General features: G+C 55.0%; 1 protein-coding gene across 10 annotated transcripts in view; it reads left to right on the forward strand.

Moving 5' to 3' along the window:
* The window catches only part of CIITA (class II major histocompatibility complex transactivator), a 47,219-nt gene that overhangs the window by 24,752 nt on the left and 5,811 nt on the right, over positions 1–16,656 (forward strand). For 6 of the 10 annotated variants that reach the window (XM_077906620.1, XM_077906623.1, XM_077906624.1 and 3 more), the window contains exons 4-15: positions 979–1,041; positions 1,220–1,300; positions 3,679–3,723; positions 5,197–5,349; positions 5,739–5,882; positions 7,026–7,190; positions 7,681–7,794; positions 8,620–10,258; positions 11,417–11,575; positions 12,605–12,676; positions 15,505–15,585; positions 16,124–16,216. In XM_077906620.1, the coding sequence (XP_077762746.1) occupies positions 979–1,041; positions 1,220–1,300; positions 3,679–3,723; positions 5,197–5,349; positions 5,739–5,882; positions 7,026–7,190; positions 7,681–7,794; positions 8,620–10,258; positions 11,417–11,575; positions 12,605–12,676; positions 15,505–15,585; positions 16,124–16,216 (2,809 nt within the window). Of the gene's footprint in view, positions 1–978; positions 1,042–1,219; positions 1,301–3,678; positions 3,724–5,196; positions 5,350–5,738; positions 5,883–7,025; positions 7,191–7,680; positions 7,795–8,619; positions 10,259–11,376; positions 11,576–12,604; positions 12,677–15,504; positions 15,586–16,046; positions 16,217–16,656 lie in introns of those variants that run through there. The other 4 variants (XM_077906628.1, XM_077906621.1, XM_077906622.1 and 1 more) reach the window with 4 other exon arrangements.

Below are 16,656 nucleotides of genomic sequence, written 5' to 3' on the forward strand. Positions count from 1 at the left end.
CATTTGAGGTATCTTGATATATGTCTAGAAAACAGCTCCCATTTGTGCATAAGTGGGTATGATACTCACCCCTGCCTCCTGGAATGGCTGAGGATTGGATGAGTTTCTGCATGTAAAGTGTCTAGGAAAGGAGTTTGCAAAGAGGGAGTCAGGTGCCCCCCACCGCTACCACTGCCACCATCATCACAGTCATCACGGTCACTGCTGTCCTCTTCTGGCTCTCCACTGCTGATAAAAATCAATCCCTCCCTTTCCCCAACATGAAACTTTCAGTGCGGGCACCTGTCTCTGAGTTTCTCAAACACCTTCCCTCACCCTGTCCCCACTGCCCGGAGCCCTCCACTTCCCACCTCCCTGACTCTGACCATCTCCCAAGGCCTGGCTCCGGGGTCCCTTCCCTCAGGAGCCCTCCCTGCTGGGCCCATGCTACCCTACACTCTTTCCTCTGACCTCTTGCCATGATCACGGTCTCCCCATTGGCTCCCAGTCATGTACCACTTTCTACAATGAACCGCTACTTATTAAGCGCCTGTGGTGTACTAGCTGCTGTGTTTGGTGTGGAGCCTCTAATGCTCACCATCCATCCTTGGGTTGTAGGTATTACTTATTCTCATTACGCAGAAGAGGAATTGGAATCCCAGAGAGATTACGTAATTGGTCCAAGTGTGCACAGCTAGTAGGGTTAATGGGGACAGAGCTGGAATTTAACCTTAAACCCCATGACAATGCTACCACAACCGTGTTGTACTACTTTAGAGCAATAGTCAAGTTTTCATGGATGTACATCATCCCTTCAGTTAGATTAAGAGGCCATGAAGGTTCAGTGTTGCTTCGTTCATTTGATCATTCATTCAGCACACACTGAGCCCCCCCGTGTGTGCCAAGCCTTGAGGGCCTACCCCAAGGTAGGTGCAATAGGGGTGCAATAGGCTTTCAGAAAACTCTACCGACTGACTGTTCTTTTCCTTGTCTGGGCAGCGGAACTGGACCAGTACGTGTTCCAGGACTCCCAACTGGAGGGTCTGGGCAAAGACATTTTCAGTAAGTGGGAGGATTCTTGGCTCAGCCTGTATTCCCTTCCTTGTTGCTTGGGGAGCCTTGTCACATCTAACGGCCACCCTTGGAAGGGTGGTCACATCCCCGCCCAATGTAGGGACGATGGAGGCTCACTTTGGGCATCCTTTGACTGTGTGTTGGTGTCTCTGGTTTCTCTCCAAAGTCGAGCATATAGGATTAGAAGACATGATCAGCGAGACTGTGGAGGTGCTAGAGGAAGCAGGACAGAAAAGTCAGAAAAGACGTGAGTAAGCCCCTCTCTGACCTGACCCTGGCCTGCTTGACTCTTGGCCCTGTCTTTGCTCCCAGTTGCTTCCCCTGTTAAGCCCTATCTGCTTTCCCTAGGTTTGGATGTTCCGCCCCCCACGCCCCTCACTGCTGCTCCTGGTGACCCAGGGAGGAAGCAGACAGCCCAGGGTGCTAGGGGCCACTCTCCATGTGCGTCTCTGCCCCTGGCTATTTTGATTGCCATTTCCCAAAGGACCTTTGGGCCCTGGCTTCTCTTTCACTCTTCATTGTCACCTCTGTGTTTGAGGGAGGTGTCTTCAGGTGCAGATTCTGGAGTCAGCAAGAACAAGTCAGAGTCCCGGGTTGCTATTTATGGTCTGTGTGGCCTTGAGCGAGTGCCTGGACCTCTCTGAGCCTCCTATTCAGTCTCTGTGCTTCCTTAATCTGTCCTCACCAGTCAGTCTACATGGGCTTCTAAGTACAAATCAGATAGTTTAGCTGTCCTCCTAACCCTCCAACAGCTACAAAATACATACACAAGGCCTATATGATCCGGCTATTCCCAACTCTCCAAACTCGCCATGGGCCAGGACATTCCAGCCACGCTGGCTTCCTCCCATTCTTTAGCTCACCTACTCTTTGCAGCCTCAGGGCCCTTGCACTTGCCATTCTACCTGGAATGCCCTTTCCCCAGTTCTTCCCATAGCAGGCTCCTCTGAATCCTTTAGGTCTTGGCTAATTTGTCACCTCCTCCTGAAGGCCTTCTTTGACCACCCTTCCACATAGATCACCTCACTGATTTTCACCTTGTGTCTCTCCTAGCCCCTTAGCACTTGCCACCATCTGGACTTACTTTTATTTTTATTATTGCCTTTTATATATTGCCTTTTTAAAAAAGATTTTATTTATGTGTTCATGAGAGACACACAGAGAGAGGTAGAGACACAGGCAGAGGGAGAGGCAGGCTCCCCATAGGGAGTTTGATGTGAGACTTGATCCCAGGACCCTGGGGATCACATCCTGAGCCAAAGGCAGACGCTCAACCACTGAGCCACCCAGGTGCCTCTATCTATTGCCTTTTGACTAGTTCCCTGCTGTGAGGACAGGGATCTTGTCTTCCTTACTCATTAACTGCATCCCCAGAATCTAACACAGTCCCTGCTGTAGCACCTCAGTGAATGTCCACCAAATTAACATATCTGTAAAATGGGTATAACAGTTGAGTAAGAGCTTACTATGCTCCAGACCATGTGTCAGACTCATACCTGTTTCTTTATTTGTTAACAGGTAAAGCAGGTACATAGCATAAAAATTCAAAAGATGCAATAATATTCAGTGAAACAAACAAACAACCTCCCACCTCTGTTACCTAGATTCTCAGTTTCCCTCCCTGAAAACAGCCTATGTGACCAGTTCCCTTTTTACCCTGTTAGGAAATTCTATTTGTCTATCAGCCAGCTCTTTAAAATAAATTTTTTTTTCACTACACAAATAACCACAGTTTTACTAATGCTCTCTTGCACCTGGCTTTCTTCATTTAACATGCCTGGGAGGTCATTTCTGTATCACTGATGGAGAACACAATATTCATCAGGGAATATTCCTCTTGCTTGCTTGTTTTTTTTGTTTCATTCAAGAAATATTGTCCCCAGAATTTTACTACAAAACTTTTCAGTGTAAAGTAAAGGCGAAAGAATCGTACTGCAAACAGCTGTTTGGCTCTAGTTGCCTTAACGCATCTCTGTCCATCTGTCACCCCCTTTCCCTACCCATTCATCCATTCGTTTTATTTTGGGAAACTTTCAAAGTAAAGTGCAGACACAAGTCCCCTTCCCTGTATGTCCATTAGCATTCTTGTTCTTTTTTTTTTTTTTTTTTTTTTTTTAAGGGCTGCATGGAATTTCGCTGGGTGGGTGAATCATAATTTGTTTAGCCAGCCCCGGGCTGAGGGACACATAGGGTTTTTCTCCGTTGACGTGCTAGTGCTTGGCACTTAGCTCACGATTTTTCAGTGCACTCGGGCTAAGTAGGAATCCCCGCCCCGGGTTCACAGATGAGCCATCAAGGCTCACAGAGGCTGTGTTGCAAAGACGCACAGCTAGGAAAAGACCAAAAGCAGGTTTTTTTTTCAATGCTTATTTTTCTAAATTCAAACTCATCTTGTGTCCCCTGCCTCTTCCAGTATCTCATTAGCCCTGGGTGTTTAAGGTGGGGTTTGGGCACAGCCAGACAGGCAGGGAGCAGGAACGATCAGAGAAAGGGGAGGCAAGGGGACCCACAAGGCCACTTCCCCACCATTTAGGGCAGGGCCATGTGGCTGCTGGGGTTCCTGGGCTCCTCATGGCTTGGACCACACCTTCCTCCGGGCACCTGACCATGATATTCTCTCCGCAGCCTTCCCAGAGGAACTGCCCGTGGACTTGAAGCACAGGAAGCTAGGTGAGCAGGGTGGGGTGGGCCCAGGGAGATGATGAGGCGGGAAGGCCAGGGCCTCTGCAGGTGCATGTATGAATGGCAGTGGAAAGCCAAGGCTCAGATAGGTGAAGTGGCTCATCTAAGGTCACACAGCTACTGAGAGGCGGAGTTGGGATGCAAACCAAGATCATGATGCCATACCCCTTGTTCTGCAGTTTCAGGGCTGCTGGGAGGTTCAACTTCTCCTACCAAGCCTCTCCCTCTACACCCCTTCTTCTTAATTCTGAGTCAGAGAGGAGATCCTGCCTCCTGCCTTATTCCACTGCCCCTCCAGGCCACACTTCTCCTTTTATAGTACAGAGTCACCAAGGGTCAGCTGGTCACCCAGTACCCTCTGGCCTCCTGAGAGCCCCATGCCGCAGTCAGCCTCTTCCTCAGCTCCCTGCCTCCTCCCTCCAGATGCCCCCTCCTCTCCCTTCACCTCCCCTCTTGTAACCTCCCTTCTTGTCCTGGTTGTGATTACAAAGTGTGTGTGTGGGGTGGGGGGGGGGACCAACCCCTGAGTGACAGAGTGAGGAAATAGCTCGTAATCTAATGAAGGAAGCCTAATCCCTACCCTCAGAAAGAACCGATCTGATGGGAGAGACTGGAGCCCTGTCCATGAAGAATCCAGAACAATGGGGTATCCTTGGGTTTAGCCCCTGCCTTCAGCCCAGGGCATGATCCTGGGGTCCCAGGATCAAGTCCCACATCAGGCTCCCTGCATGGAGCCTGCTTCTCCCTCTGCCTGTGTCTCGACCTCTCTTTCTGTGTCTCTCATGAATAAATAAATCTTAAAAAAAAAAAAAAAAAAAAAAAGAATCCAGAATGATGGAGAAGTGATCCCTGGCCTCAGAAATCTCTCAGTCTGATGGGAGACACTGGGTTCCTACTTTCAAAGACTTACCCCAGTCCGATGGGGGAGATAGGAACTCTCCCTGTGAAGACCCCGGGATGATAGGAAAATCGTCCCTCTGGGGAGCTCCCAAACTGATGGGAGAAGCAAATTTCTACCCTCTTCTATGTCCCTACTAAATGGAGGAGAAAAACCCCTGCCCCAGTCTGATGGGGGACAAGGGGACACATACAGCCCCTGCCTTCTTTAGGGAGTGCTTGGGGCCTCTTAGGGTCCCCCAAGGGGCTCAGCAGCTGGCCATGGAAGGTGGTAGGGGCCCCAGGCACCAGCCTGTTCATAGGTTCTGTCCTGCCTGTGGCTCTCCACCTTAGGAAGCTCTCAGGACCTGGTGTCAGGGAAAGGGCTGGGGGCTGGAGGGCTGCCTGGCACAGAGAAGCTGCTGACAGAGCAGCTTCCCTCGGGCTGGGAAGAAGATGGGAGCTTCCTCTAACTGCCAGGAGAGATTACTCTGCTTCTGAGGTCCTCCCCAGAAGGGTCCCTCCAGACCCCTTCGGATCCCACCCATGGTCCCGTTGATCTAACATGCTTCCTCTTCCTCACAGCTGAGCCCCTCACTGTACCCATGGTGACCGGCACCTTCCTGGTGGAGTCAGTGAGTGACCCCTCGGCTCTTCCCTGCCTGTCATCACCTGCCATCTTCAACGAGCAGCCCGCACCTGTCCAGAGCTGGCTCGGGGAGACTGTCCTGATGCCAGGTACGTTAGGGACTTGGGGAGCAGACTTCCCCACCCACTCTGTGTAGCCCACTTCCACCCAGCTAGTCCCACCCTCACGGTCCCCATCAACTCAGCCTGTGCCGGGGAATGTGCCTTGGAAGGAAACACGTCCCCTGGGAGATAGAGCAGGGAAGGCCCACCGATTGGGGCGTCTACCCGTCAGCCCTCATCACTCATCAGCTGTGAACTGAGCACCCCGTCTGTGCCAGCCACTCTGCGGGTACTGGGGACACCGTCATGGGCCAGCCAGACACAGCTGCTGCTCCAGGGGACGGTGGCGCTGTCAGATGTCCATCGAATAATCATGAAACGGGATGAGGAACATAGGTGCTCCGGACGCTCCCACCTCATGCCTTTGCCTCTTGCAGTACCTGCCTCTGGTTCCTTGCTGAGCTGCCTGAGTCTTCCTGCTGGTGGCATCCAGATCGTCCCCAGCCTCCCCTCCCTGCCCCAGGGGCTCTGGCCCATCTCGGGGGCTGGGACAGGGGTGTCTGGCATGGTCATCTATCAAGGTGAGTGTGTGAGGCCTGGCCGCCCCCGCACCCCCCTCCCGCTGCTACCTGCCTCCTCCCTGATCCCATCCTCCCCCCAACCCCAGGCGTGCAGCACCTTCTCATGATACACCCTCCCCCAGAACACCCTTCTCTGACCCCCTTTCCCAAAAATCAAAGCAGAAGAGCAGAGCTCCCCGAGGTGGTTTGGGTGAGTGACCCAGCCAGCGGCCTGTAGCTTTCCATGTGTCACTTCCCCCCACCAAGCCTTAGCTTTGCTTTATTTTCCCCCTCCTCTGTACTAAACTTCATGCTATTTAAAAATCACGATGACAGTACATGCTCATTCACAAGCCAAACAATAAGAGATGCTCGCCAGAGGTACTGAGGCTCTTCCGCACTCTCAGGGTAGCGTGGTTTGGTGTGCATCCTTGTGTAGCTTTTCTGGAATTGCCTTATTTTGCGATCGGCAGGATGGCCCCTGCTGACCTCCCATGGTTGGGGGTTGTGAATTGTCCAGGGCAAGGCTCGCTTGGGCTCTCAGGGATGAGAGAGAAGATGAAGCCAGGGAAGGGGCAAGGGGGACTCTCAGCCAATCCAAGAGCATCTTTTAAAGGTCGTACACCAGTTTTCTGTATGCACCGGGGACCAGAAGCAAGGGAGTGCCCCTGACATCTAGGCAAGTGGACACTGACCACACAGCAGGAAGAGTATTTTTTTTTAAGATTTTATTTATTTATTCACACAGAGAGAGAGAGAGAGAGGCAGAGACACAGGCAGAGGGAGAAGTAGGCCCCATGCAGGGAGCCCGATGTGGGACTCCATCCCTGGGACTCCAGGATCACGCCCTGGGCCAAAGGCATGTGCTAAACCACTGAGCCACCCATGGATCCCCAGGAAGAGTATTATAGTAGCACTTGCCCTAAGCTGCCTGTGAGCTGACTGTGCCCATTTCACAGGTGGGGAAACCAAGTCGCTGTGAGCTAGATGTAACTCCAGAGTTCTTTCCTCAGTTCTGTCCTGAAATGTCCTCCTTTGGAAGTGCCCCCGGATCTCCTCCCCAGACTTCCAAGCCACGCAGCCTAATTTGGGTGGGGGTGACCCGAGTGGGTGCCTGGGCGAATACCTGGCTAGTTCTCACTGCTTGCCTTTGTCCCAATGTAGGGGAGATGCCCCAGGCCAGCCAGGTGCTTCCTTCCAGTGGCCCAGCCGTGCAGAGTCTCCCCAAGTCCCCAGATCGGCCTGGCTCCACCAGCCCCTTTGCCCCATCTGCCGCTGACCTTCCTGGCATGCCAGAACCAGCCCTGACCTCCCGTGCAAATATGACAGGTAAGGACCCTCGGGGCCCATGAGAGCTATAGGAAGCAAGACTGAGGCCCTGGGGAGGAGGAACTGAGCCGCCCCCAGGGACGGGGAGGCTGTGTGTACGGGTAAAACAAGGCAGGGAGGGTCTCCAGGGAGTGAAAGTCATAAGAGAACCCTTGCTCCACCTAAATCTGACCACTGGCCTTTAGCTCCTGGTCACCTGGAACAAAAAGAGACCCAGTGTGGCCAGATCTTCTGAATTGTCAGCAGAATTATAAATCTCAAGTTTTACATAGATAAATTTTTTTTTTAATATTTTTTTAAAAAATCAATTATTTATTCATGAGAGACACAGAGAAAGGCAGAGACACAGGCAAAGGGAGAAGCAGGGTCCCTGCAGGTCACCACCTTATGACCTTGGTCTTGGGGGATGGGGGTGGGGTTGGGGGGATGAGGACTCAGCCCGCAGTGGTTCTGCCTTTGGGATACTCAGGACTGAATGTCCCCAAGGCAGGGAGGTCCCAGGGCAGGCCTCTCACCCTAACTGCTTCATCTCCAGAGGACCAGCTGTCCCCTCCCCGATGTGTGGCAGCTCACGAGGTCTCCAGCAAGCCTCCAAAATTGCCCGGTGAGTGGTGGTGGACTCTCTGTGCCCTGAGGGGCAGGAGGTGAAAGCCCAAATCTGCCTCTCCATCATTCACTCACTCACTCACTCACTCACTCACTCACTCACCCATCCCTTACTCAACCCCATTCTGTCGGCTGGCTCACATGCATTTGTTCACATGCTCCCTTGAGTCCACCATGCACAACACGTAAGTCATGTTTACCGAGGGCCTGGCCTCGGAGGTGCTCCCCAAGTGCTGAGGGAATGATGAGGGGAGAGTGAACAAAGGAAAGAGTGACTACGGGCATGGGGGCGAGGGAAGGTGGGATGCGAGGGTGACCGAGCTCCGATGTCTTCCTCTGTTCCATGTGCTCTTCTAAGCAGATACATTAAATCGCACGTGTCGCACACGGCCCTAATGTTAGCCCCCCTTCTGCAGATGAGGGACTCCTGGGGCATTGCCCCAAGACACAGCGGAGTCTAGGACATGTTCCAGATTACAGTAATTAGTGGTGGACCTGGGATTGGAACCAGATACCTGGATTCCACTCTCTTAACCCTTTATGCCTCCCCCACCCCTTCTTAGAGTAGGTGAGCAAGAGCAGAGGGGGTTAGCCAGTAGATGAAGGGGTGGGTAGGTACACAAGGGAGAAGACAGGTGAATGATGGTGAGCGAACGAATGAATGAGTAGCTGAACGAGGCAGTAATAAAGAAGGCAGTGGGTGGGGATCGACTGGCGTGTGGGTGAAAAAGCTAGTGACGGTGGTCAGGCTGGCCTCATGATGGCCGGTCCTGCCGCTGGCACCCTCCCCCCCCGCAACTCACACCCTCCTGGGACTTTGCAGAGAGCGTGAAGCAGTTCTGCAGCTCCCTGCGAGACAAGTACCAGGCTGAGCCCGCAGGCCCGGATGGCATCCTGGTGGAGGTGGAGCTGGTGAGGGCACGGCTGGAGAAGAGCAGCAGCAAGAGCCAGGACAGGGAGCTGGCCACCCCGGACTGGGCGGAGCGGCAGCTGGCCCGAGGGGGTCTGGCCGAGGTGCTGCTGGCCGCGGGTGACCGCCGGCGGCCGCGGGAGACACAGGTGATCGCTGTGCTGGGTAAAGCAGGACAGGGGAAGAGTTGCTGGGCCCGAGAAGTGAGCCGGGCCTGGGCCTGCGGCCAGCTGCCACAGTACGACTTCGTCTTCTACATCCCCTGCCACTGTCTGGACCGTGCGGGGGACACGTACCGCCTGCAGGATCTGCTCTTCTCCCTGGGGCCCCGGCCGCAGCCCGTGGATGACGAAGTCTTTGGCCACATCTTGAGGAGGCCCGACCGTGTTCTTCTCATCCTGGATGCCTTCGAGGGGCTCGAAGGCCAAGACGGTGCGTGCGGCCCCACGTCCACAGAGCCCCAGTCCCTCCGGGGGCTGCTGGCCGGCCTCTTCCAGCGTAAGCTGCTGCGAGGCTGCACCCTGCTGCTCATCGCCCGGCCCCGGGGCCGCCTGGCCCAGAGCCTGAGCAAGGCCGACGTCGTGTTCGAGGTGGCCGGCTTCTCGGCCCAGCAGGCCGAGACCTACATGACGCGCTACTTGGACCACTCTGGGGCCACGGAGCACCGAGAGCGAGCCCTGGCCCTCCTCCGCGGCCAGCCGTTCCTCCTCAGCCACAGCCACAGCCCCACTGTGTGCCAGGCCGTGTGCCAGCTCTCCGAGGCCCTCCTGGAGCTGGGCGACGGGGCCAAGCTGCCCTCCACGCTCACGGGACTCTACGTGGGCCTGCTAGGCCCTGCGGCCCAGGACAGCCCCCCGGGGGCCCTGGCGGGACTGGCCAGGCTGGCGTGGGAGCTGGGCCGCAGACACCGGGGCACGCTGCAGGAGAGCCAGTTCCCGTCGGCGGAGGTGAGGGCCTGGGCCGTGGCCAAGGGCTTGGTGCGGCCCGTCCCGGGGGCCCCAGACACGGAGCTGGCCTTCTCCAGCTTCCTCCTGCAGTGCTTCCTGGGGGCCGTGTGGCTGGCCCTGAGCAGTGAGATCAAGGACAAGGAGCTGCCACAGTACTTGGCATTGACCCCAAGGAAAAAGAGGCCCTACGACAACTGGCTGGAAGGCGTACCGCGCTTCCTGGCCGGGCTGCTTTTCCAGCCTCATGCCGACTGCCTCGGAGCCCTGGCAGGGCCGGCCGGGGTCACCTTGGGGGACAGGAAGCAGAAAGTGCTCAGCAGGTACCTGAAGCGGCTGCAGCCAGGGACGCTCCGGGCCGGGCGGCTGCTGGAGCTGCTGCACTGTGCCCACGAGGCCTCGGACCCTGCGCTCTGGCAGCACGTGGTGCAGGGGCTCCCGGGTCGCCTGTCCTTCCTGGGCACCCGGCTCACGCCTCCCAACGCCTACGTGCTGGGCAGCGCCTTGGCGGCGGCGGGCCAAGACTTCTCCCTGGACCTCCGCAGCACTGGCATCGACCCCTCTGGACTGGGGAGCCTCGTGGGACTCAGCTGTGTCACCCATTTCAGGTGGGGGCAGGCGACAGGGGGAGAGGGCCTCCGCCGTGGGGGTCTCATAGGCCGGCACAGTAGCCGGGCGGGGGTAGAAGTGATGCTTTCCATTTTTAAAAAATTGTTTATTTATTCATGAGAGACACACAGAGAGAGGCAGAGACACAGGCAGAGGGAGAAGCAGGCTCCCCGCGAGGAGCCCGATGTGGGACTCGATCCCAGGGCCCCGGAATCACACCCTGAGCCGAAGGCAGACCTCAACCACTGAGCTACCCGGGTGTCCCAATGCCTTCTGTTTTTAACATGAGGACATCAAGGCTCAGAGAGGGACAGTAGCTTGCCCAAGGTCACACAGCCAGTGAAGGGCAGCGTCTTCAACCAATATTTGGGGGTAATGTTTGTTTCTTGTGCTTTTAAATTTACTTTCTTTACATTTTAGAGGGTGGGGAGGAAGAGGGAAAGAATCTCAAGCAGACTGCAAGCTGAGCACAGACCCCCCCCTTCCCCTCAGGGCTTGATCTCACAATCCTGAGATCGTGATCTGAGCTGTAACCAAGAGTTGGATGCTTAACTCACTGAGCCATGCAGGCACACCTTCAACCCATATTCGAAGACCTGCCAGGTGCCACTGGGCCACGTTTAGGATCTAAGACTTTGATCTGGGCTCAAATTCGTATTCTTCTCTCCGTTCCCTAGTCAAGCCACAGCCTCCCCTCGGGCTCCCCAAGCCCCTCCTCCCTTTTCCAGTCTGCTTCACATTCAAGCACCAGAGCAGTCTTCCTAGAACTTGCATCTGATCATATATCACCCTTCCGATTCCTTAACTGGGCTCACTTAAATCCTTCTGTGATCTGTTTGATCCCTTGGGTCCTATCTGCAGAAAATCTGTCCCACCGGAAGGGGACCTCCTACACACTTTACCCGAGCCCTTATACTGGTTCAACCACTCAGCTTCCTGGTAGCCAAAGCACAAAGGAAAAGAGAACCACTGGGAGGGCTGAGAAAAGGGAGGAATCGGTAAGAGCTGGAGTGGTCGTGGAAGGCTTCCTGGAGGAGGTAGGGATGAGGCTGAGCACAGAAAGTGTCTAAATAGGTAGGAGGTCCCCTCATGGAGCTGCCCCTCCATTATGGTCTAGCCCGGTCCTTGTGCCCGGGTCTGAGGCCCTTCCTCCACAGGGCTGCGCTGAGTGACGCGGTGGGGCTGTGGGAGTCTCTCCAGCAGCGAGGGGAGACCAAGCTGCTCCGGGCGGTGGAGGAGAAGTTCACCATCGAGCCTTTCAAGGCCAAGTCCCCGAAGGACGTGGAAGACCTGGGCAACCTCGTGCAGATCCAGAGGTGAGGAGGAGAGGGCGTGACAGGTGGCTCAGACCACCCAGGTTGAGGACAGCCAGGACCCAACACTATGTTTGCCATCGGTACCTCTCCCCTCTTTGGGACATCCGTGCCCTCCCCCAGGCCGCCCAGACTCTCCCACTGCAGGCGCCACCCGGGGCAGAGCCTCCAGGACCCATGACTTTGTGCCATGTGAAACTTGCCATCGTGAACCCGATTCATGCTCAGCTACAGCCAGAGAGAGACTCCCTGCTCAGGGTCGAGGAGCTGCCGTCCGCATCTAGGGACAGAAGGGACACCGGGGGCCACCTTTCAAGGCGGCCGGGACCAGTATCGCCCCCGTGCTATAGGGACGGCAGAGCTCTAAGGTCCAGAGGGCAGAGGAAACAAGACTATGAAACAGCCGTTTCTCATTCTGTCAGCATCCATTGTTTGAGCACCTACTGTGTGCTGCCTGGGCCGGGTTTGGGGGAGCACCTACTGTGTGCCTCCTGGGCTGGGTTTGGAAAGCACCTACTGTATGCTATCTAGCCAAGGTTTGTTGAGCACCTACTGTGTGCCATCTAGCCAGGGTTTGGCGAGCACCTACTGTGTGCCATCTAGCCAGGGTTTGGTAGGCATCTACTGTGTGCCATCTGGGCCAGGTTTGATGAGCACCTACTGTGTGCCACCTGGGCCGGGTATGGTGAGCAACTACTGTGTGCCATCTAACCAGGGTTTGGTAGGCATCTACTGTGTGCCATCTAGCCAGGGTTTGGTGAGCACCTACTGTGAGCCATCTGGGACAGGTTTGATGAACACCTACTGTGTGCCACCTGGGCCAGGTGTGGCAAGCACCTTCTCCGAGGCTCTTTCCACGACACCCACAGGAATGCCTTCATAACATCCTGTTCTGGGGTGTTCCTTTTTTAACGAAGGCCAACAACAGCCCCCAAAGAAGGCAGGCCTCCCTGGGAATTCGGGGGCACTCAGGCAGACATCCTGGGTGGGACACATACGGTGCTCCCCGCGAACGTTGCCCATTCTCCCCAGGACGAGGAGTTCCTCGGAAGACACAGCTGGAGAACTCCCTGCTGTCCGGGACCTCAAGAAGCTGGAGTTTGCGTAAGCAGAGCAGTGGATGGTCTCGGGTCCCCATGGGGGGTCCTTATCCAGCATTATTAGCTGGGCCTGTGCCACTGGGAATGGACGTGGGTCCCCAAAGTCATTCTTTTTTTTTTTTTTTTTAAGATTTTATTTACTTATTTGAGAGAGAGAGAGAGAGAGAGCACGGGAGCCAGAACAAGCCGAATCAGTGCTGAGTGCAGAACCGGATACGGGGCTTGATCCCAGGACCCTGGGATCCTGACCTGAGCCAAAATCGAGAGTCGGTCACTTAACTGACTGAGCCCCCTAGGCGCCCCACCAAAATCCTTCTTATCCTCTCACTCGCCCCTTTGGACACCAGCTTCCAGCCTCTGGGGCCCGGCCGGTCAGGGCTGGGGCTGGAGCTTCTTGGGTGTGAGGCTAAGCGGTCCGTTTGCTGGGGAACATGCTCTTTCCCATTCCTCCATTCACCAGAGTCCACTGCCCTCAGTGAGCCTGCAGTCCGGTGTCAATAGACAATCACCCCTGCTATGATGGGAGGCTGGCGGTGGCTCGGGGGGCAGGCCACGGGGACTCTCCCGGAGAAGGTGACCAAAGCTCTAAAGCTTGCTTGGCTCTTGCTCCAACAAAGGAAGAAGCTAAATTCTTGTGTCATCCTTGTTAGAGATCTAAGATCACCTAACCAGGGGCACCTGGGTGGCTCAGTGGTTGGGCGTCTGCCTTTGGCTGGGGTCCTGGGATCAAGTCCCGCATCAGGCTCCCCGCAGGGAGCCTGCTTCTCCCTTTGCCTGTGCCTCTCTCTCTCTCTCTCTCTCTCTGCATCTCTCATGAATAAGTAAATAAAATCTTAAAAAAAAAATCACCTAACCATTAGGAAGAAATTATTAAACACCCACAGTGTGCTCAGTGCGATTTATATGTAGTCTGGGAGGTAGTCCCCACCCGCTCCCATCTTACAGATGAGAAAAGTGAGGCCTCGGCAGGTTAAGTGACCTGCCCGAGGTCCCCAGCTGCTCACCCACCAGCTCTCTGTCCTTTCTGATCTCTGCTCTCCCCGCCCCGCACCCCAGATAGAAGCCTTTCTTGTTTTGAACAGAGACGAGGTGCCACATTTGTGCAGAAATTTAAAAATGTTGCTGGAAAGAGGAAATGTATGAAAACAATCACCAAGGGCCCCTTCTGGCTTTGAATTATTTTCAGCTTAAAAAGCCCCTAGTACGAGGTCGGAAGTGTGCTCTGGGGAACAATAGCCATGAGGTGGAACAGCCCAGAACCAGGAGACCAGCCACCTGGAGGTCAGAAGCCCCAAGAAAGTTCCGAGGAAGGAAGGAAGGAAGGAAAGGGGTATTTTGGGTGTGTGACTGGCAGTCACTGTGCCAGGCACCACGCGGGCCCCATCGGCCTGGAGATGAGCCCTGTTGGTTGCTCAGAACCTGTCAGGGCTCTGCGGGGGAGCAGGGTCCCTCATTTGCCTTGAAGAGGCATCTCTCAATCTCCTGTCCTGCCTTCCCTGCTCCCCCCACCCCAGCCCCGTGGGCCTCCTTGCCACATCCGACCTCACTGGGCAGGGCCTGGCCCCTGGGCCTTTGCACAGCCTGTGCCTTCTGCCCATGATGCTCTTCCTCAGATATCTGCACGGCCTACACCCCTACTTGTCACTTCCTTCTGGTTTCCACTGAGTGGGGCATTTTTATTCCCGTGTTTAAAAAGTATAATTTTACCCCGCTCGCCCCTGTGCTTTCCTTGCTATTACTGGTCATCTCCTGCGCCAGATAATTTACCGATTTTTTTGATTATCCATCTTGCCCGTGGGACTGTCAGCTCCACGAATGGGACCAGGATTTCCGTCTCTTTCGTTCCTGGCCCTCTCCGTGAGCGGCTCGTATGGGCCCGGCCCACGGAGGCGAGCAGTGGGTCACTGGTGCACAAACTCCATAATCCTTCCTACAAGCTCCTGGGTGTAGAGTATTCCAGAGTAAATTCAAGTAACTGGATGCAGTTACCATCTTCTCATTTTCATCAAGCGTGTTCGTCCAGACAAGCAGAATAACCACTGCTGGCGCTGTAATTTTATCGAAGAATGAGCATTTTCGTGCCAAAAACATGCCAGAGGACGTAATTTCAGAATAAACGGTCGTTCTTTACGTGGAGTAAAGTTTACCCATATTTGAAAAGCAGAACGAGACAGCCCTCCGCTGCCTTTATCTTTCTCGTTCCCTGGATGTTGGATGCAAACGTTGATCCAGGCTGTGAGACCTCGTGTGAATTACTTAACCCTCTGTGCCTCAGTTTCCCCATCTGTAAACCAGGGATAAGAAGTGCCCTTAGCTCAGAGTTGTTTTGAGGATTAAATGAAATCTGATCTGGGTGAAAGGCCTAGCATGTGCCTGGCACATAATAAGTGCCCCATGAATGGTTTTGTTATTAAAATGTAAGGACATAGGGGCGCCTGGCTGGCTCAGTCAGTAGAGCATGCAGCGCTTGATCTCAGAGTTGTAAATTCAAGCCCGATCTTTAAAAATGAAGATTAAAAAATAAATGTAATGGCAAAGAAATAAGCCAATTTTCTCGAGACTAGTGGTGGTCCTCGGGCCAGAATTTGGGAACCACTTCCCCAGGCCAGAAGCCCAGCTGCTGCGTGGGGAGCTTTGGTGACACCCCCCACTCCCAGATCAGAAGGGATTGGGGCGCCACCTGGTGGGGCCCGGGGGAGGCACCTGGGGAGGCAGGGATGGGGAGGAGGCCACGGACTAGACATGCCTTCTGCGACAGGTCCACCGACCCTGGTGCCAGATTGAGGAGCCGTGACTATTCCTGGCATCTCACATCTGCTGTTTGCCTCCTAGGCTGGGCTCAGTCTTCGGCCCCCAGGCTTTCCCCAAACTGGTGAAGATCCTCGAGGCTTTCTCCTCTCTTCAGCATCTGGAGTGAGTATAGACGTGGGCGACCTCTGGTTTTGAGAACCCCAAACTCTGCCCCTGGGGGAAGGTGCAGAGAGAACCCCAAACTCCCCTCCTCCCTCCCGCTCTCCTGCTGCTTCCTCATTATGGCTGGTGTGAGTGACCAGGGGACCCCCCCCAACCCTGCAGGAGAGGGAGGACAGATGAGACAATCCCCAAGAATAAGAAAAGGTTGAGTCCTTTTGTGATCTTTGAAAACTCTTTTCCCTCCCTGGGCTCACGTGCGGTGCAGGGCCTGGGAGCATGATCCCATCGCTCAGCTGTGGCTCTAAGAGGCTAAAGAAGTCGCCTGCGCTCATGAGGCTCTCAGGGTGGGGAAGAAAAGATTCAGATCCGTGGCGGGTCAGAACCTTGTCCCCTGGCTGGCCAGCTGGGGCCCCCGGGGGGGGGGATGAAGACTTGGTCCCACTCATTCTCGCTCTCCAAAGGTTGCCTATGGTGAATCCAAGGTGGGGAGGGATGGGAGGAGGCTGCTGATGGTCCCTCCAACTGATTCCACCTGCAGCCTGGACTCGCTGAGTGAGAACAAGATCGGGGACGAGGGTGTGGAGCAGCTGTCAGCCACCTTCCCACGGCTGAAGGCCCTGGAGACTCTCAAGTGAGTGCCGGAGCCGCCCCCCTTCTGTGTCTGGCTTCCCCGTTCTCATGTTCGCTCGCCCATTCGGTCACCCACTCGTGTCTTGATTGAATCACACATGCAGCCACTCGTCTGTTGATTGAATCAGCGAATACCGAAGGAGCACCTGCTATGTGCAGGCCGCGTTCTGGGCCCCGGAGACCCAGCTTTAAACAGGACAAACAAAGGCCCTGACCTCAGGGGTCTCCTAGTAGGCAAGCAAACAAATACACCCATAATTATGAACGTAGATAATGTTCGGTGAGAAAGTTAGGCTGTGGGGCGGACCAGGATGTGTCCCTAAAACATCATCAAAATACTAAATATTATTTTAAAAAAAGAAAGAAAGGAGTGTGGATGACTCAGTTGGTGAAGTGTCTGCCTTCGGCTCAGGTTATCATCCTGGGGCCCTGGGATCGAGT

This window comes from Canis aureus, chromosome 8 (genome assembly GCF_053574225.1).
Source record: "Canis aureus isolate CA01 chromosome 8, VMU_Caureus_v.1.0, whole genome shotgun sequence".
NCBI lineage: Eukaryota > Metazoa > Chordata > Mammalia > Carnivora > Canidae > Canis > Canis aureus.